This window comes from Ambystoma mexicanum, chromosome 14 (assembly GCF_040938575.1).
Source record: "Ambystoma mexicanum isolate Mex_15411 chromosome 14, UKY_AmexF1_1, whole genome shotgun sequence".
NCBI classification, from domain to species: domain Eukaryota; kingdom Metazoa; phylum Chordata; class Amphibia; order Caudata; family Ambystomatidae; genus Ambystoma; species Ambystoma mexicanum.
Window position 1 is genome coordinate 414436864 of NC_090940.1, and position 24504 is coordinate 414461367.

The 24504-nt window shown below is 46.5% G+C and overlaps 1 protein-coding gene across 1 annotated transcript in view; it reads left to right on the plus strand.

Annotated features, from left to right (window-relative positions):
* The window catches only part of SPINT1 (serine peptidase inhibitor, Kunitz type 1), a 716287-nt gene that overhangs the window by 203451 nt on the left and 488332 nt on the right, over window positions 1–24504 (plus strand). The window contains exons 5-6 of the mRNA XM_069637577.1: window positions 18818–18853; window positions 19141–19266. Of these exons, the coding sequence (XP_069493678.1) occupies window positions 18818–18853; window positions 19141–19266 (162 nt within the window). The remainder of the gene's footprint in view (window positions 1–18817; window positions 18854–19140; window positions 19267–24504) is intronic.

Below are 24504 nucleotides of genomic sequence, written 5' to 3' on the forward strand. Positions count from 1 at the left end.
GTCCCTTCAAGATGCGCGGCTTTTTATTACCATTTAATAAAACATTCATTAGAAATGTCATCTCTGCGTCGTCCTCCTGCCCCACCATAATACTTTCATATTTCAATGCTGCCAGCATATCGAAAATAACTATGGTTCAAAGTAGGGTTGGCACACTACCAATTCAAGTTGCTTTTCTTTGGAATAGCATCAGCCCCTCGGGTATTCAAAAAAGTACTAGCAGTAGTAGCAGCATACCTGCACAGAGAAGCTATTCCACTGTACCATTATCTAGACAACTGGCTAATAACAGGAACATCCAGAAATGTGTCAGCAAAATACGCAGAGAACAATACATCTTCTGCATCAACTGTGCTTTTCTATCAACAAAAAAAGTCAAACCTAATACCCAGCCAGCAACAACGGTTCCTATGGGCAGTTATTCAGACAAAGGACACTTTAGTCTTTCCCTCCAATGAAAGGGTCCAAAACCTACAAAGGCAAAATCTGTGTTATGCAATCAGTCGTCCGATAGCAATCAGGAAAGTAATGCAGCTTCTCAGCATGATGGCATCATCCATATTCATTGTCCCACAAGGCTTCACATGCATCCAGTGCAGCAGTGGTTTGTGAAATAATGGGCATCGGTGATGAGCAATTTGTTTGATCTAGTGAAGGTCTTGCAAACACTGGCGTTGGCGCTTCAGTGGTGGACAAAAAAAAAACCTGTTACAGGGGAAACCTTTTGTCAACCCACCAACACACATCACAGCAAACTCATCACTCTCGGGATGGGGGAGCCCATTGTCTTCACCATACACTGCAAGGCATGTGGACACAAGCACTTGCCAAGAAGAACATCAATGTTCTCAAATTGCTAGCAGTTTACAAAGCACTACAAGCTTTTCAACATTATCTAATAGGGAAAGATATACCGATTTATAAAGACAGCTCAACCGCCATGTTTTACATCAATCAAATATGGCAGAACTCACTCCCTAAATCTGTCCACACTTGCACAAAAGATTTGGAAATGGAGACTGAAGAGGAATTGATCTATTATGTAAACCTGTTCCAGGAGAACAGAACTACCTACAGGGATTTCATTTGGGGGTCTCAACTGCGAACCTTATGGGCCACAGTTGAAACACCTGGGATTCCCTTGCGACCCCAACTTTTAAAAAAAAAAATGCTTTTTTTTGTTGCCAAAAAAAGGCTACTCCTGGTGTAGCAGGCCCTCCGGCAGTGCGGGGGGACCCGCCACACCAGGTCTGGTGGTTCCCCAGCCCAGTCCTCACCCATCAGGGTGAGGGCTGGGCCAGGGAGGCACTCCGTAGTGGTTGGAGGTGACTGTGAGATGTGGTACATATCACATGCCACGTTCAGCTCAAGCCCCTTCTCCCTTGGCTTCCTTGCAGCTCACATAACGGGAACCAGGAAGCTCTCACAGCTTCCTCTTTCTGTTTGTGAGCAGCACGGAGGAGCCGAGGGGGCCTGGAAAGGGGGACTGAAGCTGCAAGAAAAAGGTAAGGAGGCTTTTTTTTTGTATGTGTGTTTTGCATGTGTGGAGTGCGTGTCAGATGTATGTATGTAAATGGTGGGTGAATGAGAAGTGATGTGATCTGTGTTTTTGAATGTTCTTGGTGGGTGGGTGTGTGCATGTGTAGAGAATGCAATGAGTGCATGCAAGAGAAGGTGCGAGTGAGTGACTGGTGGGTGAATGAGCATACATGTGGTAGTGTGTGTGTTTGATTGTTCTGGGTGGGGTTTGGTGTGTTCCTGTGTGGTGAATCCACTGTGAGCGAGTGCGAGAGGAGATGTATGGGTGAGTGACCGTGGGTGAAAGGGAATCGGTGGAGCATTTTTGACACATCCTATATTGACTTTGCATGTTTTACTGGTATTTTTGGGCAAAGGCAAGTTCATGTGTGCCATTCCCTGGCAAGACTGGCATTTTGGTGTAGTCAGTCTAGCCATTGTTTATTCTGGCATGACGTTTATTACTGCTTCGTAGCGGCCTGTATATTCTTCACTGTAGCATGACTTATTATTAACTGAGCATTTATGATAAATCAAGCTAGATAAGTGTTCTTATGGGGCTCGACTGGCTTACATTGAACAAGGTGATCCACAAAATGCACCAAGAGTGCATAACTATGGTTCATATGCTCCCATGTGGGCACATCAAACATGGTATTCCCACCTCTTCAGAATGTCCATTTGCCCACCAATGAAGCTAACATGTCCTTACAACATGTCACAGAGTCAGGGGCTAATCCTACACCCTCAACCTCGAACAACCAACTTAGCAGCTTGTTTCCTGAAGTCATGGAATTTGGACACTTTAATTTGCTTTACAGATGCATGGAAATATTAAAGGAAGAACAAAAGCCAAACACTCTAGGCACTGCTACTTTAACATACAGAAAAGGTTTGTGTAAAAATTCCCAATTGACTGCTCCCCATCGCATATAGTGCCCTATCTACTAGTTGGACTCGGGTGTAGTCTTTAATTAAAGGTCTATTTAGCCACACTATCTGCATACACAACATCACAAAACATGGCATTCACGGTGCAAAGTTCCAGTCATTAAAGCTGTCATGAAGGAAGTAAAAAGGCTTTAACCTCCAATTGCAAACCTACCTCCAGTTTGGGTTTAAATATCTTAAGTAAACTCATAGGCCCTGCTTTCGAGTCTATGCCTAAAGCAAGCCTCAAACCGCTCACTTACAATGCCGCTTTTCTGATAGCCATCACTTATATTAGAAGAGTAAGCGAGCTTCAGGCATTGTCTGTAAGTGGTGAACCTTATGTCACAGTACATAAGAACAAGGTGGTCTAACTGTGATTAATCAAGGGAATTTGTCCCTTCTCCCAAAGGGGGAGCCTCACCCTTTGAGGCTAGGGACGTGAACTTCTTCGCAAGACCCCCAAGGGTCTGGGCAACTGGGGCCTCACTGGGAGAGACTTTGCGTTGGGGGACAAGGACTCCTGTTCCTGTGAGGATCTCCCCAAGTCATTCACTGTCTGCAGAGCTCTGGTTCTCTCTAGGCTGGACTATTGCAACAGCCTCTTTCTAAATCTGCCTGCTTCTACTCTCCGCCCTCTGCAGCTTATCCGGAACAGGACTGCAAGACTTGTCCTTGGCCTCAAGCCCAGGGATTGTATCTTTCCAGGACTGAAATCTCTGCATTGGCTCCCAGTGGCTGCGAGGATTAAGTTCAAAACCCTCTGCATCGTCCACAAAACCTTCCGGGGCCTGGGGCCTCAATACCTTCAACTCTCTCTTCCTAAATATCTTCCTTCTCGAGCTCTTCGCTCTTCCGCCTCCAACTCCCTCAGTGTCAGTCGCTTCTCCAAGCACCAAGTTGGTGGTAGATCTTTCTTCGGCTGGTGCCTCCGTCTGGAACAGCCTCCCTGCCTCCTTAAACTTGAGGAGAACCATCTCCGGTTCCAGAGGCACCTCAAAACCTTTCTCTTTGCTTCTGCCTTTTCTCATCCTCTCCTCTGTGGACCTCCTGGCTGTAACCTGAACTGCACTGGCTACCTGGACATCCTCTGATCTCGGGCACAGGTCCCTCCCACGCCAGCGTCACACACCTGCACTGCCCACCTGGCAACCCCCACACTTGGGGACTGTTTCCCTACAGTCACCCTACCAGCCCTTGACACCTGATGTATGCACTTACCCTTGCACCTGCCACTTGTTGGCCGTTACTTACTTATTGTTATCATCTTTCCAATGTACTGCACTGTCCCTGCCCCCTTCCCATGCACGTGCGTGATCTGAATGACACCTAGCCTAGTAGGATCGGTGTCCGTCCTCCCTTTGTTCCTCCTCCCTTGCCTCGTTGCGCCTTGAAACACTTGTGTATAGGCGCATTATAAATGCCATATCATATCATAATTCCTCATGGTGGCATTCATGGGACTATCGGGTGTGAGAACAGTATAAAATCCAGTGAATTGTCTGAAGACATAATTAAAATATACTTTTACAAGCAAGAAAGGGAGTCTGTCTCTTTAAATAGAGACCTCCATTTAACTGAGACAAGTCTGAAAGGAAAGCACATGCTGTAGCGTGGTGAAGTAGAGAGACGCATATGGAAGCAGGAGACCCCCCCCCCCGCCCCTCTTCACTGTCAGCACAGCACCTGAGATAGGCAAAGCCAAGGAGAACTGTGCCGCTCGTGACTTTTGGAACTGCTCTGAGAGCGAGAGCAAAATGCTGGACATGGAGCGTCCATACAGAGAGAAACCGAGGAGATGGGAACTCAAATCCCGGTGGTGGCATGACCACTATTGTGTTGGCACTGTGCTGTGGCAAGTGAGGAGTATGCAGACTTTCCGAGGACATGGTGCATAATATTCTATTAAAGTAACTCTATAAGGCCTAACTTTCCCTATTCCTATGGGTGGTCTGTACCTATTTTACTAACTAAGGTGCTTGTTAGTCAGTCGTGAATTTCCAAAGAAATATGTCAGTTGTCCAAAATTACCCTAACTGACCTTAAACACTATGAAAACAAACTTGTAAACAGGAGAATGACTACCTTCTCCTGGGGGTACACCTAGTACTCAGTTAAAAGATGGCGGAGGGTTCTCGGAGCTAGTTTGCAAAACCTACATTTTCGTTCAAATGTTCCTTCCTTCACTTGCGCTCCTAAAACCTCTGTAGTGGGAAGTAGGTTAAATCTTACTCTTAAAAATATGTTCCTGTAAATGGGGTTAGGGAGCGGGCCGAGCTGTTTATGCAGCACATTGAGGGATTTGCCTTCTTCTCCAAGACTCTCAAAGATCTTCTATTTTTCACAAACGTTTGCGGCATCAGCCAATCCATGATCCACAGCTTACCCTTAGCTTTAACTGGATTATTTAGAAGTAGATCTAAATCAATGTCTGCCTGAGTCATAGCCGCAAACACCCTTGTTTCCCACCTGCTAGTAAACGGTCAGAGGTCAATCCATTTAAGCTCTCTCTCAACCTGTAAAGTGGGGAGGTAGGCACTACAATAAGACATTTTCAAAATAGGGCTAATCATTCCCATTGCACCTTGACAAAGAGAGAGAAGCCTTGGCTCAAATCGAATTAGACATAGAAGTAACCTTGGGAACCGCCAAGGCCTCCAGAAAATACCCTCCAATAACTGCCAGTTCACTGCCATCTGATATAACTCTCTGCACCTTAAGTAAGCACTGGCATGATCTTCGGTTTATAGGAAATGAACAGTGGACTCAATGAGTATCAACCAAACCTTTTATGAAGGAGAAGTCCTTGGGCTGCTATAGTTTCAGCCTTCGATCTTCATTTTGATATATTGGGCTGATCTCTTTTGTCATTAAAGCAAACACCCAAATAACTGTATTAGTTCACCAAGATGATCTGATTCATAGTCAATTGTCTTTTGAATCGGCCCTGCTCATTCCGTGCGCTAGGGTAGACCCTCCTAATATTAGACTTTCCGACATTTATCCTTAAGCTGTTGTTGCTAGAATATAGATCTAAGGCTTCTAGTTGCTGCTGATGTCGTACTGACATTTGGTCCAAGTCCAAAAGGGCTAAATCATCTGCGTATAGAAGCCATTGTACCGGGCTCTAACCTATGTGGCAGAAAAGCCAACAATAAATAAATTGAAGAGCGCTGGAGTAAGGAGGACTACTTGCTTTGGGCCCCGATAAGTGGGGATTGAAGATGACAAATCTCCCTGGCAATTCAAACAAACCCGAATTGAGGTTTGGCTATATAGACCTTCTATTAATTCCAACAGGTAACACGGGCAGCACCAAAGTGATAGCTTTGTCCATAACAGCCATCCATCTACTCTGTCAAAACAAACTGAAAATCGATAATAGCTCAAAAATGGGTTTTTGCCGAAAGTACTTGTCTTAAACTGAGTCAACATAAAGCCATTTAATGAAGTCCTTATGCCCTTGACAACACCTGATTGATTAATGTCATATACAGAGGAGTATATAATGCAATCGTTCAGCTTAGATAACAATACGGCCATGAATATCTTGCCTGGGGGGGGTGTCCAACAAAGCAATTGGGTAGTAATTCCCAGGGGCTGCCCCATCTCACTTTATGAAAATCGGCACAATAATTCTGCCAAGTTGGAGGAATCTGCTTGGCCATTAAAATCTAACTAAAGATTAGCACTAATACAATTGCCCATTATTTATTGGACGTTTGTATGGTGCCTATACACAAGCGTTTCCAGGTGCCCTATTACAAGGATGGGCCTTCAACATGGCAAATGAAAGCCCATCAGGGCATGGAGCTCTTGACAAACTATTGCGCCTCATCAGATCCAGGATGTCTTCTTTCAAATCGAGGGACACCAGGGAAATTTGGGAGAGTTATTTTGACAATATACTTCGTACTTATCGTCCCCAAAAAGCTTGGAAAAATAGTCAACTGAGAGTGCGTTAGAAACCGGTTAGTTTGGGGGGCCATCTGCAGGAAATCCCCCCCCCCCCCCCGCTTGATCCATCTCCATATTTCTCCTACATTTTTAGAAGCTATAGCAGAAAGCTACTTTAAGCATCTCTTTGATTCATACTGGCCTTGTAGCTTCTCAGCTAGTTCTTGTAACCCAGTCTCAACCTTTCCTTAGCCTTACAACGACTAAGAAAATCCTCCCCAGAGAGGTTTCTAATTTGCAGTCTCAGATCTTTTCTTCTCTACAATAGGTTGACCCATAGACCTTGTTATGCCCGAAAGCTATTCCTCAGGGAACTAGTACTCACAGTACCAAAAGATTTAAAACTTCTGTATATACCCCCGTCGGCCAAATTCTGCAGGATACTGCCCTGTTAAATGTAATTGTCACGCTGCTAAGTAGATTCCCCACACAATTTTGAATTCTACCTGCATTTATTTCAACTTTGGCTACGTAGGACTGGGAGTCTTGCATTGTTGGAGCGATTAACCATCTAGTTGAAAGAAGCACATGGTCGCTACTGGAAGAAAAATAAGCTGTCATATCCGCAAGATATGAAAAAATAGTACCAGTGGCAAACCTGTTTATCCCTTCTCCAGGTGATTTTAGGTGGCACATCACCTTTTACTGCACCGTTGAGCAGAAGCACGTCACGAGATTCAGTCAAGAAGGTCAGTTGACAACCTCTATTTCTTGCTTGAACTTGACCCTTCATCTGAGCAGTGAAGTCTGGGGCCTCATTACGAGTCCGGCGGTAGCCGTGCTGGAAAAACCGGCAGGCTGCTGCCGGACCAGTAAATCCGTTCCGCCTCATTGATTGCCAGAATAACCGGGGCATTACAACCCCGGTGACCAGGTAATTATGGAGGCGAAATTCTGTTAAGCCCCATTCCCATGGAGTCCCATGGGGATGGGGACCATGAAAACACTGGATCCGTCTATGACAGAGCCGCTGTTTCCATGTCCGCCTGCAGGCGGGTGGTGTTACTTCCGCCAGGTCAGACCTGGTGGCAGTGACACCTCCCCCCTGCAGGACTCGGAATCAGCCAGTCCGGAAACAACTGTGGCGGTGGATTTACCGCCACCGTTGTTTCCGGACCGGCTGACTTGTAATGAGGACCTGTGTCCAGTTTACGACCAGTAACATTGAAATCACCCCCATAATAATGGAGATTTTGTCACATCCCAAAAAACATAATTTTATACAGCAGCAGGGCTCCAGTAGATGTTGATTAGAGCTGAAGTCTCCTTGGAAATGGGTAATCTTTCCAGTAGCACACATTTACACAAGTCACTCAAAACTTGTAGGGACGGTGGTTGACCGGCAACGTGGCGAAATCCGGAGCTGCAGCTGAACCATGTAATTTGGGTTTAGAATTGGGGGCAGACGTTGCCACAGTTGATTTGCTGCACAAGGCATAGGACATTTTCCCCTAACACAATGGTGAGCAGAGGCTTAGAGGGGTCTGGCAGATATAAAGTGGATTCACCACTAGATGAGGATCAAGTCTTACCCGGCTTACAGCCAATGCATCGGATGGTTACCGGATGACTGCCTCAGACTGCTTCCACTTGCCTTACATTTAGCGCCAGCGCTTTGCGCCCTGCAATGTTTTTAAGAGACACAGCTCCACTGATTGAAGGGACCAGAACTGAGGGACAGATGTGTTGCTGCAGGCTCGACACCCCAGACTGCCTTCACTTTCCGCCTCACACTTCGTGCTGGTGGGATGCTTTTAAAAGAGACACACCTCCACTGATTGAAGGGGCCGCTCCTCACCAGAACAGAGGGATTGTCACAAAAGTGTTGCTGCAGGCTTGACTGGCACATATTGCTTCCACTTGCCGCCTCACACGTCTTCGAATTACTATTTAAAATGAACCTACTAATAAGTCTGAAGCAAATGAGAAACATTGCGAGAAAAGACAATCAGGAGAAAGAAGCCATTCTCCTGACCTTACTTTGTTAGAAAAGTGATAGTGTCAGTTAGGATTAGTGTTTGGACAACAGACTTTTTTTACCGTTGTATGAATTCCTAACGACGGACAAGCACCTTAGTTATTTATATAGGCAGGGAGAACCCACATAGCAATGTGGAACGTTAAGCCTTTTTATTTATTTTTTTGTAAACCTTTTTTTGCTTTCGAACACAGTACAACTCACAAGTGATGTTAGTTACATTTTCTTAGCTTATTGAGTACTCGCAAGTGATGATACATTCAAGCAAATGGTATATTTCATACTGAATCGAGTGTCCAGATGGATCTATGGATGTTGGCGCGGTGTATATTTCACTCAGTGTCTTCCTCTGTTTCTCCCCCGTTGGTGTTCAAGTATTGTCTGAGGGGGCTCCAAATGTCTTTTGGTCTACAGGAGGATATGATCCCCCCCTTAAAAATGTTTCTTCTCAGTCTTGTACCCATATAATGTCCTTTAGCCATTCTTGTAATGTAGGAGCTGTTCTCATTTTCCACGCCCTGAGAATGTTCCTTTTGGCCACTGTGTTGGATATAGCAAATAATCCGCGGTGTTTGATTGAAATTTTGCCTATATCTCCCAACAAGTATTTGTGTGGTATATGCCTATCCAGTATCTTGCTTACCGTTCTGGCTACTTCTTCCCAAACATTTTATATCGGTGGGCACTCCCAGTACATGTGAATGGAATTAGCCGCTGGGGCATTACTTTTAGGGCAGCTTGGTTGTCTGGAGGTGTCAAATTTGGCCATTTTGTTGGGCGTGATGTGGAGATGATTCAGGATTTTGAACTGGATTAGTCTTTGATTGGAGTTCATGGAAATGGATTTGGTGTAGTGGCAGTACTTGGACGATTGTGGTTCCTCTATACTAATACCTAGGTCTCGTTCCCATTTCGCCTTCACATTGTTCGTGGATGGAGTGTGTGCTTGCACTGCTTTGTATAATGTGGATATGCCTCCTGTATAACCATGGGGCGAAATGATTGGGGTCAGGAATGGATGGGAGGTCCGCTCTTCCGGGAATGCTGGCCATTTCTTTTGCAGCCTGCTTTTAGACTGTAGTTTTGTAGTGCCGTAGAGAGGCCTGTGTCTAACTTTTCTTGGACCACCACTAGTGATGCGAACATGCCATCTGGGTATAGGTCTCCCAGCTTCATTTCGAACTCTGGGTCCCACTTTTTTTGTAGTGTCGTATCCGTTGTGGGTCGAAGGTGTGGATAATGCCAGAGGGAGGCATGCGGCCAGTAGGGGTCTTCGCATCCAACTCTTTTGAACAGGTATGCCCATGCTCTCACCGTGGAGTTTAATGGATCTCTTTTTCCCATGTCTTTTTTTACCCTTGGGGAATATCATGGATTGCAATTTGATCGGGGAGGATGTGAACTTCTCCTCCTGTATGTGTGCATATCGTTCAGTGGTTTCGGCCCAGTATTTCGCGAAATGTGTGCCTGCGCAGTGTAATAGTATAGTAGAAAATCCGGAGCTGTCAGCCCTCCCCTCTCAAACCTCTTGCACTTCTTGGGCCATTGGTGTCTCACGGCCCCTCCTCCCCACCCCCCATACAAATGTGGAGGCCAGCTTTTGTAGTGCCATGAAGAATTGCTTGCCGGGCCAGATAGGAATATTGCTGAATAGATATAATAATTTCGGAACTATCACCATTTTAAGCAAGGCGATCCAGCCGTATATCGATATTGGGAGTTTGTCCCATACTTTAAGTTTCTGCTCGAGCAGTATTAGGTATGGCTCATAGTTATTTGAGTAAAGTGTGTGTCTGTCGGTGGCCATGATGATGCCCAGGTATCATGCTGTGTTTGGGGACCAGTGAAACTGCGTGGTAGCTTGCGACTGTTTTGTAGCTTGTGTAAGGGGGATTATTTCGGATTTCAGTCTATTTATTTTGCAAAATTCGTTATGTCTTCCATTACGGGCATTAGGTTGTTTTCTGAGTTTCGAAGATATAGCATTGTGTCGTCTGCATATAGTGAAATGAATTGCGGAGGGCCCCTTATACGTATTCCTCGCCATGCGTGAATGTGTCGGAGCCTGGCCGCCATACTCTCTATAGTAAGAGCAAAGATGAGAGGTGAGAGTGGGCAGCCCTGCCTTGTGCCCCTTTGTAGCGTAAACTCTGTCGATAGTGTGTTATTTGTTCTGATCTTTGCCTTGGGGTCTTTGTATAGTAGTTGTATATATTTCTGGAATCCAGGGCCGAATCACAGCTTTTTGAGTATAAGATACATGTATTTCCAAGAGACAGAGTCAAACGCTTTTTCAGCGTCTAGGGCTACTGCCACTACTTTCGCTTCCGGGTCCATTTGTGAGGCTATTGCAAAAAACCTACGGAGGTTTAAGGATGTGGAGCGTGCGGGGAATAAAGCCTGATTGGTCTGGGTGTATTAGTTTATTCATATAGGGCAGTAGTCGATTTGCTATTGCTTTAGAACATATCTTTGTGTCCACATTGATCAAGGCTAGGCGATGGTAAGAGTTGGGGTCTTGTGGAGGTTTGTGGGGCTTCAAGAGGACTGTTATAATAGCTTCCCTCATTGTGGCCGGCAGTGCCCCTTTTTCTAGGGCTTCCTCCCATATTTCTGTGAGTTTAGGGGCGAGTTCCTCTTTAAACATTTTATAAAAGTCTGCCGGGATCCCGGCTGAGCCCGGCACTTTGCCTGATTGTAGTTCCTTGATAGCTTGTGTGATCTCCTCAGAGGTCAGTGGTAGGTCCAGTGTCTTTGTCCGGTAGACTCAGTTTGGGCAGGGGTAATAAATCCATGTAGATCCGGAGTTGTTCTTCTGTTACTTGGTCAGTGTTCGAGTACAGTTTTGTATAGAAGTCTAGGAATATGTTTACTGCTTGGGCATTCGTGTGGACGATTCCCTCCGGGCCCACTAAACTAGTGATTGGCCTTACCCCCTGTTCGGCTTTAATGAGGTTGGCCAATGGCCATTGTGCGTCCGGCTTTGTTGCCTTCGCCATACCGTCTGGCCCATATTGGTTGCATTATATAATATACTTCTTGTTTCGCCAGCGCTTTCAATTTGGCCATTTGTTCTTGCATTGGTCGTAGGGTAGTCTTTCCTGGTGTCTGTGAATGGATGATCTCTAGTCTCCGCAATTCCCTTTCTATCTGGCCAAGATTGTTCCTAATTTCGCTAAGCGTGTCTGCCGCTTTTGATATTAAGTGGCCTCGCAGCCACACCTTGAAGGTTTCCCATATTGTGATCGAAGATTGCACAGACCCTGTTACGGTCGAAAAATGTTATAATCTCGGACCTTAATGGTTCTATTATTGAGTCATCTTTGAGTAAAGATGGGGGCATCCTATATGATCTTGAAGTTTGTTGCGTGTCGCCCATTTGTATTTCTAGCAGGATAGGAGAGTGATCTGATGGAGTGCGTGGGAGTATCGTGTTTTCTTGCAGGTATGGTATAAATCCGGGTGAGCAAAGCCAGTAGTCAATTCGGGAGCTGGACCCATGTACATAAGAATTAAATGTATATTCCTTTTGTCCCGGATGCATCTCTCTCCATGTGTAGTGTTTCCATGATCTGCTTTATGGCTAGCGCCGCTTTGGGGCGAGGCCTCTGTACTGTAGATGAGCGGTCCAATGCGGGGTCGAGGATTGTTTTGAGGTCTCCCCCCGCCCGATATAATTTTGGAAGAGCCCGTAGCCGTGATCTGTGCTAGTACTTGCAAGTAGAATTCTGGAGAGTCAGTATTTGGTCTATATGTGTTGATATTATTAGCTCCTGCCCGAACAGCCTACCCCATATTATGACATATCTGCCCTCCGGGTCTTTCTCTTCTCTGGACATTTGGAATCATGTGCGTTTGTGCACTAGCGTTAACAACTCCCCCCCCCCCCCCACCGGCTTGTGTTGAGTAATCTGTTGCGATACGCATCTGTCCCCAATTGTGTGCAAATGATTGTGACCTTGTGGGTCGCGTGTGTTTCTTGTAGGAGTAGAATATCTATTTTGTGCCTATCTGCATAGGCTAATATTTTCCTTGCCTTGATGGGGTTCTCCAGGCCTCTGATGTTCCACGTCGGGAGCCTCAGTCCATGGGCCCTACACTTCGCGGCCATGTTTCCACTGGATCCTGTACAGTAGTATGTTTAGAATCCCACTTGAAATGGGTGTGAGCCCCGTGTTCGACAGTTTTTGTAGTAAATAAACATTGAACTTCCCAACATTCAACGGGTAACAGGCCTGTCTCCACCCCCTCACCCCACCCCCACCATCCCCCCAACTGGACAGTGTAGTCCCATGTGTGTTCTGCAACTTTTGCTTCCATTGGGAGCGCTGTTTTGCCATTACTTTTCTTCGCATACCAATATGCCCTTGGGAGCTTGTGCGCTGTATCTTTGGCGATTTGGTGTCATGTGGTGGTCGTGTAAATGTCCAATATTTCCCCTTGCTGTCAGGTATTGGATCTGATTGTCTGATCCTTCTTGCCTAGGGTGAGCGGGATGCTCTGCTCTATGTATTGCATTGCTTCTTCTGCAGTTTCAAAGAAGTCCGACCTCCCTGAGTGTTGGATGCGAAGCTTTGCCGGGAACAACATTGCCTATGGTACGGATCTCTCTCTAAGGGCTTTTTTGACCTGGTCAAATGTTCAGCGGGCTGTTTGCACTCCGGATGAGAAGTCAGGATAGATATGGATCCTCGTTGAGTCATATATCAGCGTGCCTTTCTCGCGGGATAGACGGAGGATGAGGTCTCTATCTCGGTAATTTAGTAAGCGTGCAATGACCGTGTGCGGCGGTGCTCCGGGTTTAGGTTGTGGGGCCATGGTTCTATGTGCCCTCTCGACCAGGAACTGCTGAGAAAACGGGGCTTCGGGCAGGGCAGTGCGAATTACATCCTCCAAATATGTTTCCATGGGCACATTGAGCGTTTTTTCGGCCAAACCAACCACCCTGATATTATTTTCGTCGGGAGCGTGATTCCAAGTCCCTGCACTTGGATTGGACTTGTTTCAAGGATTTCTTTATCTCTTCAATGTCTTTGGTCTGTTTTGTAGAGGTATCTTCTAGTGTCCCTGTTCTGGTTTCCGCTTCTGACACACTTGTGTTCAGTCTGTAGATCTGATCTAATGGAGGATATGTTGCTAACTATCTCATCCAGTTTACTGTTGACCGATGTAAATCCTGCCTGTAGTGCCGCCATGTAGGGTTCTGTAGTGGGTTTGGTCGTGGGCGGGTTGCTGGTGTCGTTTTGGTGTCGGGGGTCTCGTGATCCCGCCCTCCATGGTAGAGTTGGTAAATGCGTCCATGGGGCCTTTCCTGAGACCCTTATTGCCCCAAGGCATAGCTTGAGGATTATGAAAATATCTGTGTTTTGCGCTCAGCTGTAGTGACAGACTCGCTATATTGGGCTGGACAGTGAGGTTTACAAAGTACGTGTGGATGCTCCAGCCGTTACCCTTAACAGTAATGCAGGCTTTTCCCAGTATATCTTTTGTTTTATGGTGTTCTGCACTCTTTATCTTGGCTCCAGGTCGTGTTTTATGTAGCCTCTGATTGCCAGTATAGCTTGGGGCACACTTAATCCTGGCTCTGATTATTTGGGGGCCTTGTGTGAGTTTTAGCCTGTAGCTTTGTGGCCGGAGCGCACTTGTTTGTGCAGTTCCTCGTTTGACTGATCTACGGCGTCACAACAATTGCTTGGGGCGCCTATGTGTTGGTTCCGTTATAGTGTTGCAGAGTAGTCTTGGGCCAAAATGGTGGTTCATGTCCCTGCACGTACCTTTTCCCGGTTTCTTGTTGGTGTTTGGGGTCGATATGTTCCCCCCCGCAGCTCCCACTGCCTGCCCGCTCGCTCCTCAGCGCACACGCCGGCAATGTGGGGAGGATCAGGGCTTGTGCACTATGTCTCCGCCTCCCTCGTTCGCGTCGGGGCAATCACCGTATGGCAGCTTCCAGATGTCCCCTTTTCTGACATCCGATTGCTACCTCTTGCAGGATGTTGTCCGCGTTTTCCCCTCTCGACACCGGGCTCCACGCCACCTGAGCCACAGCACCTCGGGGGGGAGGGGCGGATCGGGTGATTCCTGACTTTCTCTCCCCTCCTGTATGCAGCTTGGGGCCCGCGCAGGAGTTGTTTTTAGCCAGTTTTCGTTTACGCTGGGGGACTGCAGCAGACTGGATTAGCTCCCCTGTTCTTCTGAAGCTGCATTCTGTGGGGTTCCTCCAGAGAAAGCACACCAAATCGTAGGATTTTCGATTACAGGATATCTAGTTTAGTGCAGCTCCAGACCTAGGCGGCCATTTTAGCTGGCGTGCAACAGCGCCCCCCCTAGTTGAGCCTTTTTTTTTATCATTTAATAAAGAAACGTGTGGAAATGTCAATACAGTGCCTGCGTCCTTCTTCTGAACTGTCACAGAACGCACTTGCGCTTCTCTGCAACATACGTTTCCAAGTTCCATGTCAATCCATTGAGCTGCCAGCTTTCTTTCAAAACCCACACACCTCTGGGGGGGGGGGGCACTCCAGACACTAGTTATTCGGAGAGCAGTCATGTACTAGGTCAGTAAAACAAAGCAACTTAGAAAAACAGACCAGTATCTGGCAGCTGGAAGAGAAGGGGATCCCGTCTCAAGTACTACCATTGCAAGATGGATTGTAAAATGCATACAGCAGTGTTACACGTTATCAAACAAAACACTGCTATTTACAACTAGATCACATGTACAGGGGCTACATTAGCCTTCATTGCAAATGTGCCTCTAGAAACTATATGCAGGGCAGACGTGTGGAGTTCTTTGCACACTTACTCAAAACATGACTATGTTGACACACAAGCAAGAAATGGCTCATGCAGGACAGGCAGTATTGAAACAGTTATTTGCCTCTGTTCCTGCTATCAACTCACTGGGCCTCATTACACGGTAGGCGGTAAGGGTTTACTGGTACCGGTAAGGGCACCGGTACCGGTAAACCCTTACCGCCCTACTACCAGGTCCCTTTGCGGGTCCTCCCTTAACGCCTGGTTTTTCCAGGCGTTAAGGACGGGACCCGCAAAGGGACCTTGGAGCTAATTACGGTACAGCAATTTGCGGTACCGTAATTAGCACCTTCCCCATTCCCATTATGCCCTATGGGGCAAAAATGGGAATGGGGAAGGGCCTTGGTGAATGGGGAATTACCGCCCCCGCTCACCTTGGAGTAGGGCGGTAATTCCGCCATCCACCAAGGCGGACTCGGTACGGTACCGGCAGCAACCATGGCGCTAATAGCGCCATGGTTACCGCCTACCATGTAATGAGGCCCAATGCCTTCATCTGGTAATGCTGGCAGATTCTCAAGCCTGAGAAGACAAAAATTGCATACCTGTAATAGTCTTTCTGATGCTTGTATCTGCTTAGATTCACATGCCCCACTCATCCTGCCCTTGATGGGAGTAGGAAGGAACAAAGGCAACATTTAATGTGGAGAGTTTTCAACCCTCTTCTTCATTCATACTTCACTTTACACTTCATGCGACCTAGGGTAAGAAAAATAACTGAGGACCTCGGCATGTGAAAGATCCGTGGTACATTATACATCACGAGAGGGATAGTATTACAGCCATGGGCCCTATTTAAATAGTTGTGAAGAATAGACATGAGCCAGATTTAGATTTTGACGATTAGCCATGCATCATATTTAGATAGATTTGTTAAGATTAGCTATGCGTCACATTTAGAATCGTGAAGATTAGCAACCGATAAATACTTTGAGTGTACCCAATGTACTAACCGCCCCACTCATGCGCCCCTCTTACACAAATCCCTTGTACTATACATGCCTATTGGCTAGCCAAACTACACACAAACTGTTAGGGGGAATTCTCAGAAATGTGCTACTTCCCTCCACCTTAGAGACCCCCAGCAACTTTGCTGGATTTTTTTTTTTACCTGGAGAGAGTGAGACACTTTTCCCCCCTCTCTCATGTATTTTAATGTGTTTTTTTTACACTGTTTCTTTTTGTTGTGGAGTCTGACCAACTCCATAGGCATCATGTTTTACCTTCAGTGCAGTGACACAGGGAAGTCTTCCAGATTTCCCAAAGGTTTAAATACCTTCTCTGGGATAAACTACTGTATCCCGGAGCAGTAAAGTGAAATTCACTTTACTTCCATTTGTAACTTCCTAGACCCAACACACACTATCTTAAAATAGGGTGCCAGAGGGGTTACTTGGCATCCCCTTTGTCTAGCTTCTCATGTAACAATTTTATGTTGCCCTTTCCTCGATGAATGGCTGGTGGCAGTGGTTTATTTTTAACTACTGTGGTGTGAATTTACCGTGGGCCGCGTTTGCAGCTGCAGTAAAGCACCCAGTAAAGCACCCAGTAAAGCACCCAAGAGTGCCATTTTTGTCAAAATGGCCCCGACCTTCGCCATTTCTTTGTGCAAAGGTCCTTCATGAGTGCGCTAAACCTTGTTTGGTCCCTTTGTTTCGCTTTGCCTTTTGCAGGATTCACGAGTGAAGCCCGCCTCTGGCTCCAGGGTCTCTGGGGTGGGCAGGAAATGATGGAGGTGCCCAAAACTCCATGGAGACCCAAATGCACTTTGTAGCGATTGGCTGGCTGACTGTCCGGCAAGGACAGCTAGGCTGGAATGAATGGGAGGGAACTGAATAAAAGGAGAGGCTTTTGGCTTGGAAGGCAGAGAAAACCACTGGACGAAAGAACCGAAGAACTTGAAGAGGACGCCTGCTGCAACTCCTGGACCGTTGGTTTGTCTGGTGAAGCTCTGCTGCTGTGCTGAAACTTCAAATTCGGATCGACGGAGAAGCCCCTGCAAGGACCTCTTGTCCCCTTGAGTTGGTGGGACCAATCAACTCCAAAGTAAGCCACCTGGACATTCTTTCTGAGCTGGTTGACTTTCCACAGAGTTGCTGCTGGAAACCGAAACGCCAGGGAGAGGAACACCAGATGTGTGTGTTGCTTTTAAGCTGGTGAAGAGCTCCAGGAAGATCCTTTGGACTCCCAGGAAGTAGGCCTGACCGAACCTGAGCCCCCTCAACAGAGTGCGGGACCCCAGAGGCAAGAAAAGCTCATCTCGACAGCCAGGAACCGCAGTGTTGCTGTTTGCTGTAGACACGAGGAGCTGAAACACCGAACAGCCACTTGTTAGAAGATTGCCGGTTGTGAGCGGTGACCGTCCCATTGCAGTGCAGGAGTCCCCAGAAGTCGTCCTTCTTGTCCCCACGACTGAGGCCCAGGAACAGTGAGATCTGCAGAGCTGCTCAGGAACAGAAGTAATCTGCTGCACCTTTTCTTCAATACAAAGGTACTGTAAAAGTCTTGAGAGAACTTACCTCTTGCTGTAGAGTTGCTTGCATCTTCTACTACTTACAAGTCTAACAGCTTATGGCCCTACATTGATTCTTATTTTTCCTCAAAGACTTCTAGAACATTGTGCAAAGACTTTTCTTACTTACCTGCAAAGAAGTGCTCCAGCTCATATAGACTTTTGCCCGTTGAAATTGGCTCAGCCTGTTCCACTGAATGACTCTTATTGGGGGATATGAAAGTAATTGCCTGCTTAAAGAATATTTGTAGTCTCTTTTATGTTCTAATAACCATTTTCTTTGACTTGCTCTTAAATGATTCTAAATGCAACAGTGATATATTAATGTCCCCAGCACCCTAGCTATTAAAGTCACCCGAGGGTGTTGGTTGTGTGTGGGCCATCCCAAAAGGGTACTTAATGATTTAGAAATATTAAAAGTCTGTATTTTGTGAAATATATTTGAGTGTTACAGGTATATTGCTCACTTCTGAAGAAGGCTTACCCTAACTGACTGATAAATAAATTAAAAATTGTTTATTCAAGAAACCTTGTGTGTACGTGTTTAATTGAATACTTGTCACTGTATCTGTGTAACTCCCCTACAGCTCACATTGACCCCTCTTGTGATAAGCCTGGCTGCTCAACACACTACCAACCTGTGTAGTACAAGCTTATACCAAAAGTTGGGTTCCTATTGCCAGGAGGTCAGGGTTGTTGTAGTGCAATCAAAGGGTGCTGCATGCAATCTTGCCTAACGCAAACACACACTGGGTGGTAGCGGTGCACGGTATAAGTCAACATAACATACAGTAACGCCCAGTCAACGTCCCTTTTAATATGCTGCACCAACCACTAGATGTCGGCCTATGCAAAGCATGTGGCTCTAAGCAGATACAAGGCTCAGAAAGACGATTACAGGTATGCAATGTTTGTCATATATATATTTACATATCCTTAAATGCATGCATGATTATAAATCAGAGTTACTAAAATATCAGATTTCAATATGGTTTGATCTTGAAGTAAAATTCTGAATGTGAAGATAAATCTGTCGTATTTTGAACCGGAAAGAAAATTACATTTTAATGTAAAAATGATATAGCATGTTAATATCTTTCTGTTTTTAGGTCCCTCTCATCCTACGACTAGACGGCTGAACCCAGGTATTTATCACAATTACTTCTCAACCCCACTACTCATGTTTATTGTAACCCTGACTATTTTTAGATGGTAAAGTGGTTAAACTATCACTTTTGCTTGGCAAATTAGTCTAGAGAAACATGCAATATATTCATGGCAATAGTGTGTAACTTTATTACTATTGTATAGTGGAAAGAAATGGCATTTCTTGTAAATATTTTGACAATGCAATACGCACTGTCGTTCTACAATGAGATGCATATGCACCACTCCTGGTGAACCTTAAATTGAATCTCTTCTTTTTCTACAGTGTGTAATGAAAACTGCCCCCACTCCCAGTTCCAGTGCAAAGATGGGTGTTGCATTGATAGCAGTCTGGAATGTGATGGCACACCCGACTGCAAGGATGAGTCGGATGAATTATCTTGTGACAAATGTAAGTTTTTTATTTTTGTTATTTAACAATAGCTTTATTAAAAATGATTAAAGAATAGGGACACCAAAAATCATTGCAGCTAATTTTTTAAAAATAAAATGTCTTTAAGGAATATCATCTATATTTCAACACTTAAGAATTTCAGGGGCATGGGGGAGAGCATAGAGAATGGAAAACGGGAACAATTGGGCAGATGAACAGCAAGCAGGATGACATAGGGACAATGACCACAGAATCTATAGACCGCAAAAGATGTGATATCTAAAGTAATTTCATCACAACCACTCCTTGCCTCCCTTTTGCCAAACCAGTCATCTGGATAATTCCCAAATAATACTGCATCAGCCCAAAATAAAACGCAGATGACGATCCCTTCACACAGTTCTCCTTCTGAACCTTCTTCTAGAATGTGTTGCCACTTTAGTATATGAGAAAACAAATATCTTCTACTTTTAATACACCTTGAGCTTTGCTGGTTACCACACCAAGACTTGTCGTATCTGATTTGTTGATAAGGCATCTGCCAACATTAGCTTGCATTTTGCATATCACTTCTGAACTTAAATCTGGAAAAAGAGTCCTATGTTTATTCATAGCCAGTGTACCACAGACAGCTACTCCTTCAAAACCGCCTTATGGCCACAAGATCCTTTCCGCAGCCAGATCCATCAGTTCCGGAGGGAGTGTAGCCCCGATCTTCCCTGAGTGGATACCTGTCTCTGTCATTCCTACGCGTGCCTACTCCTCTTTCCAATGCCTCATCTGCAGGCTCTCTCTATCATGGCCACTCTCTTACTGTGGCCACCATCTATCGGCCATCTGTTCAGATCTCCTCCCTCCTGGTCTCAACCACTCAACTCCTCCTTCTTGGAGACTTCAACATCCACCTGGATACTTCTTGCCCTTCCACTGGACTCTTTGATGACATTTACAACTTTCTCTCTCTCCCTCTCCGCAGCCTTTGACACAGTTAGCCATGACACCCTGACCAAAAGACTAGAAGACATAGGCATAACAGACACAGCACTACTCTGGACTAAATCATTCCTAGCAGACGGAACAGAAACTGTGTGGATTAAACCCTTCAAATCCACTCCACGAGTTAACGACTGTGGAGTAACACAAGGATTCTCTCTATCACCACTATATTTCAACATCTACCAGACCCCGGTCATCAGAATCTTCAAAAAATACAACATTACTTGCTACAACTACGCCAATGACACTCAAATCGTCCTCAAAATCAAAGACAACAAAGTGGATCACTCAACTCTAATCGACTTTCTGAAAGAAGTCTTCAACTGGATGAATGCCAACAACCTAAAAATCAACCCAGGAAAGACAGAAATCATGATCCTATCCAAAGACCAAGGGAATGAAACCGCCATTCCATGGCCAACGGAAATGGGAACCGCACCAACACCATCTAAGGTAGTAAAGAATCTGGGAGTCCTGGTGGACAACACCCTAACCTTAGAACCACAAATAAACGCAACAGTGAAGAAATGTTTCTTCCTCCTCCCTCCTCTCCTTCACCCACAAAACACTCACTATCGTAGCCCTCATCATGTCAAGAATCGACTATGCAAACAGCCTCTATCTCGGAATACCAGAATACCTCCTGAAGAAACTACAACTAATCCAAAATGTGGCAGCCAGACTACTCCTCAAACTATCCAGAAGAGACCACATCACTCCTGCTCTAAAAACACTACACTGTCTCCCGGTAAAACATTGCATCACCTTCAAGACCATGTGCATAACGCACAGGGCAATTGGAGGACATGGAGCAGAATTCCTTCAAAAGAAAATCACAGTCTACAAACCAAAGAGGCCCCCCGATCCAGCAACGAAATCCACCTGGAACTAAAACCATGCCTTAAGAAAAAACTTGGAGGCACCTCCTTCTACCACTTGGCCGCAAAAACCTGGAACAACATCCCAAAAGAGGTAAACATGGAAGATCACAAATTCAGAAAATTATTAAAAACCTGGCTATTCAAGACCACAGACTCAAACTGAAAACCGAAACAACCGAGAAAAAGGATGACTATACTGGAAAGGATACTGACAGCCCCAGAACCTACAGGGTAGCTCCCACAGTACCAGGACAGATGACACCAGATAGACTGAAACACATGGAGACGGAGCCAAGCACCCCAGACAATCCCACTAACAACCTCACCCTCACCCCCCTTAGTTGCCACCAGGTATCAAAGTAACAATTGAATTGTCGAGATACGGGCATTCACCACACTAGCTGAGTGGTGGATATTGGCAGGTGCTCTGGCCACAGAAGTAGGAAGGGAGGACAGGTGGGGATGGTGAGGGAGGCAGGTTGAGGTGGGGGACAGATGTGAAAGGGACATTGAATGCAAGATGGGCCTAGATCAGATCAGTGGCGCATCAGGAGAAACTACACAAGCCCTGCGCCTCAATTCAGGATAAGGATGCCAACTAACCAATTCCACTAACAATTTCCCTCCTCTGCACACACCTCTCAAACTCCGAACAACCACAAACCTACAGCACAACAAACCGCACAAACTTCACTACATTGCAACAACACAACAAAAATCACACATAGACTTCCACAACAGTACACGGCGACTACCCGCCGCAAACAGCCTAGGCCCAGCCAACAGAACCACCGGGCTGAGACTGCCAACAGCACAACACTGCTCTCTTGCACTTTTCCTGCTTTCTCCCACTAACCCACCCTGCCTTCCTCTTTCAGAGCCGCCAGTGCACCAGGGGACCACTCCGGTGGTGATAGTGCGCGGTACAAATGTCCTTTAACATTAACATTTAACATCTATTCTCCCCTCTGGCCCGACTCACTCTGCAGTGCACACTCTGGATGTTCTGATCTCCTCAGACCTTCCCTTCTCACCACTCCTCTCTCCTGGAGTGACCACTTTCTTCTTTCCTCCCATCTCTCCCTCCGGTCAAGCCATCCCAGCACTGCCACCTACCTTCTTGGTTATCCAACCCATGAAACGTGTCATTTGAGGCTTTCACCGCCACTTTCTCTCCCTACCCCACCCCTCAACCCCCCCCCCCCCCCCCTACGGCTGACTCACACTCTGACACAGCCCTTTCCATGCTCCACTCTGCTATTTCTGATACTCTTGATGTTCTTGCCCCTGTCGTGAAGATCCGCTTGAAGCCCAAAGCCAAGTGCAACTCTTGCTATGACTCAGACCTTGTCACCCTTAAACACAAGTGCCGGGTGGCTGAGAGGAAATGGCGTGCTTATGGTACATCCTCTGACAAACTGGACTGCCGCCTGCTCCAAAGGCAAAACAAAAGGCAATACCAGCTCTGTCTGCACCAAGAAGAGAGTCCACATCCAAGCCTGTGTCTCTGCGGCATCTTAGAACTCGGCCAAACTCTTTAAAATCTGCAAGGACCTGGCCAAACCTGCTGCAGTCTCTACCTCTCCTGGCTTTCATCTCTAAAACTCAGGACATCCTGTCCCTCTCTCTCTTTTCGGCCACCTCTCCTCCCTCCTTCTCTGCCTTTCCCCTGTTCTCCTCAGGTTCACCCCTGTTCCTCCAAAATCATCAAGGACCACATAGACACCCTGGCTCCTGCTCTGGCTGATTTCTGCAACCACTCCTTTGCCACTGGAGTCTTCCTCTCACCCCTGAAGCACTCCCTTGTGCACCCTCTATTTAAGAAACCCTCTGGTGACCCTTTGGCCTGGCTAACTATGGCCCAATCTCCATCACTCCTTTCCTGGACAAACTCCTGGAATAGCTAGCCATCTCCCAGCTTAATCTTCACTCTGAATCTGTTGGTTGTCTCCATGACCATCAGTCTGGCTTCAGAGCTGCCAGAAACACAGAAACTGCTCTCCTGAACATCCGTGAAGACCTGCTCTCCAACCTAGATTCCAACACCCCGTGTCCTCGTCTTACTTGATCTCGTTTATGCATTTTACACAGTCAACCATGCCATCCTGCTCAACCATCTCCGTGATAAACTGGGTATCACCGATCAGGCCCTGGCTTGGCTGACCTCCTTCCTCTCCGATTGACCCTCCCAGGTCCAACTTGGGTCCTTCCTCTCCTCTATCTCTCTCTCCACCTGTGATGTTCCCAGGGGTCTAACCTCTCTCCCTGGCTGTTCAACCAATACCTGGCACTTCTTGCCCACTGCATTGCCGCCGTCTGCCCAAACTTTCAGTGCTATACGGATGACACTCGGCTCATTTTCAGGCTCCCTTCAGCCACCTCTTCTCCTTCTCTCATCTCTGACCGTCTGTCTGCCATCCAGGAGTGGTGTGCTGCCAATGATCTCTGCCTTAATGCCAGTAAGACAGAGAGAGACAAAAAGACATCTACTTTCTCAGCCCTTTCACCAACTAGCAGTGTTACGTGTGTGCATGTCTTCCCGCATGTGCATGATGTGTATAACTAAGTTTCAAAGGGATTGTGTCCTCCGATGTATTCCTTATCTTTGATAATACGTTTCCAGCTTGCTGGCCTCGGAAATTTTTTCTGTAGAGGGCGCTGCACGTCGACGTCCGCCGAGTCGATGTCCCTCGACGGCCACCGTTATCGGCGCCGACGTCACCATGCCCATAAATAGCCACGCGCTGCGTCCGTTGCTCAGTTCTGTTTTTCCACGCTTCGTGGGGTCTCGGAACGTTGTTGCTCACTCAGTTCAGTCAGGATGACTCTATATCTACTCGAATATTACCTACTCGTTCTCGATGGCATCTTCATCGGAACCGACGACGCCGCGATCCGGCTTCAAGAAATGTCGTGACTGCGGTAAAAAAATGTCGATAACGGATCCACACAGGATCTGCTTGTGGTGCTTGGGATCCAAGCACCATTGTTCGGACTGTGAGGACTGCATGTCCATGACGGCGAAAGCCTTGAAGGAGCGCAAGGGGAAGCTCGAGAGAGGTAAGTCAAAAACCTCCTCGAAGATTTCTTCGGCTGAATCGAGGCATTTGTCTCCTCGCCGTCGAAAACATTCCCATTCTAGATCTCGAAGTAGCTCCCACCATTCGTCGAGATCAAGACACTCAAAAAAGAGACGTCGAAGATCCCCTTCCTCGTCTTCCGTCTTCCCAGAAAGGGTCTCCTGTCCCACAAAACACAGCTCTCAAGCTGAGTGGGAGGAATTCAGAAAGAAAATGCTAAGCGTCTTCGAGAACGCGGCCTCGACCCCCTCGAAGACAGCTGAGGGTGATACCCCGGGTGAAAAACCCAAAAAATCAAA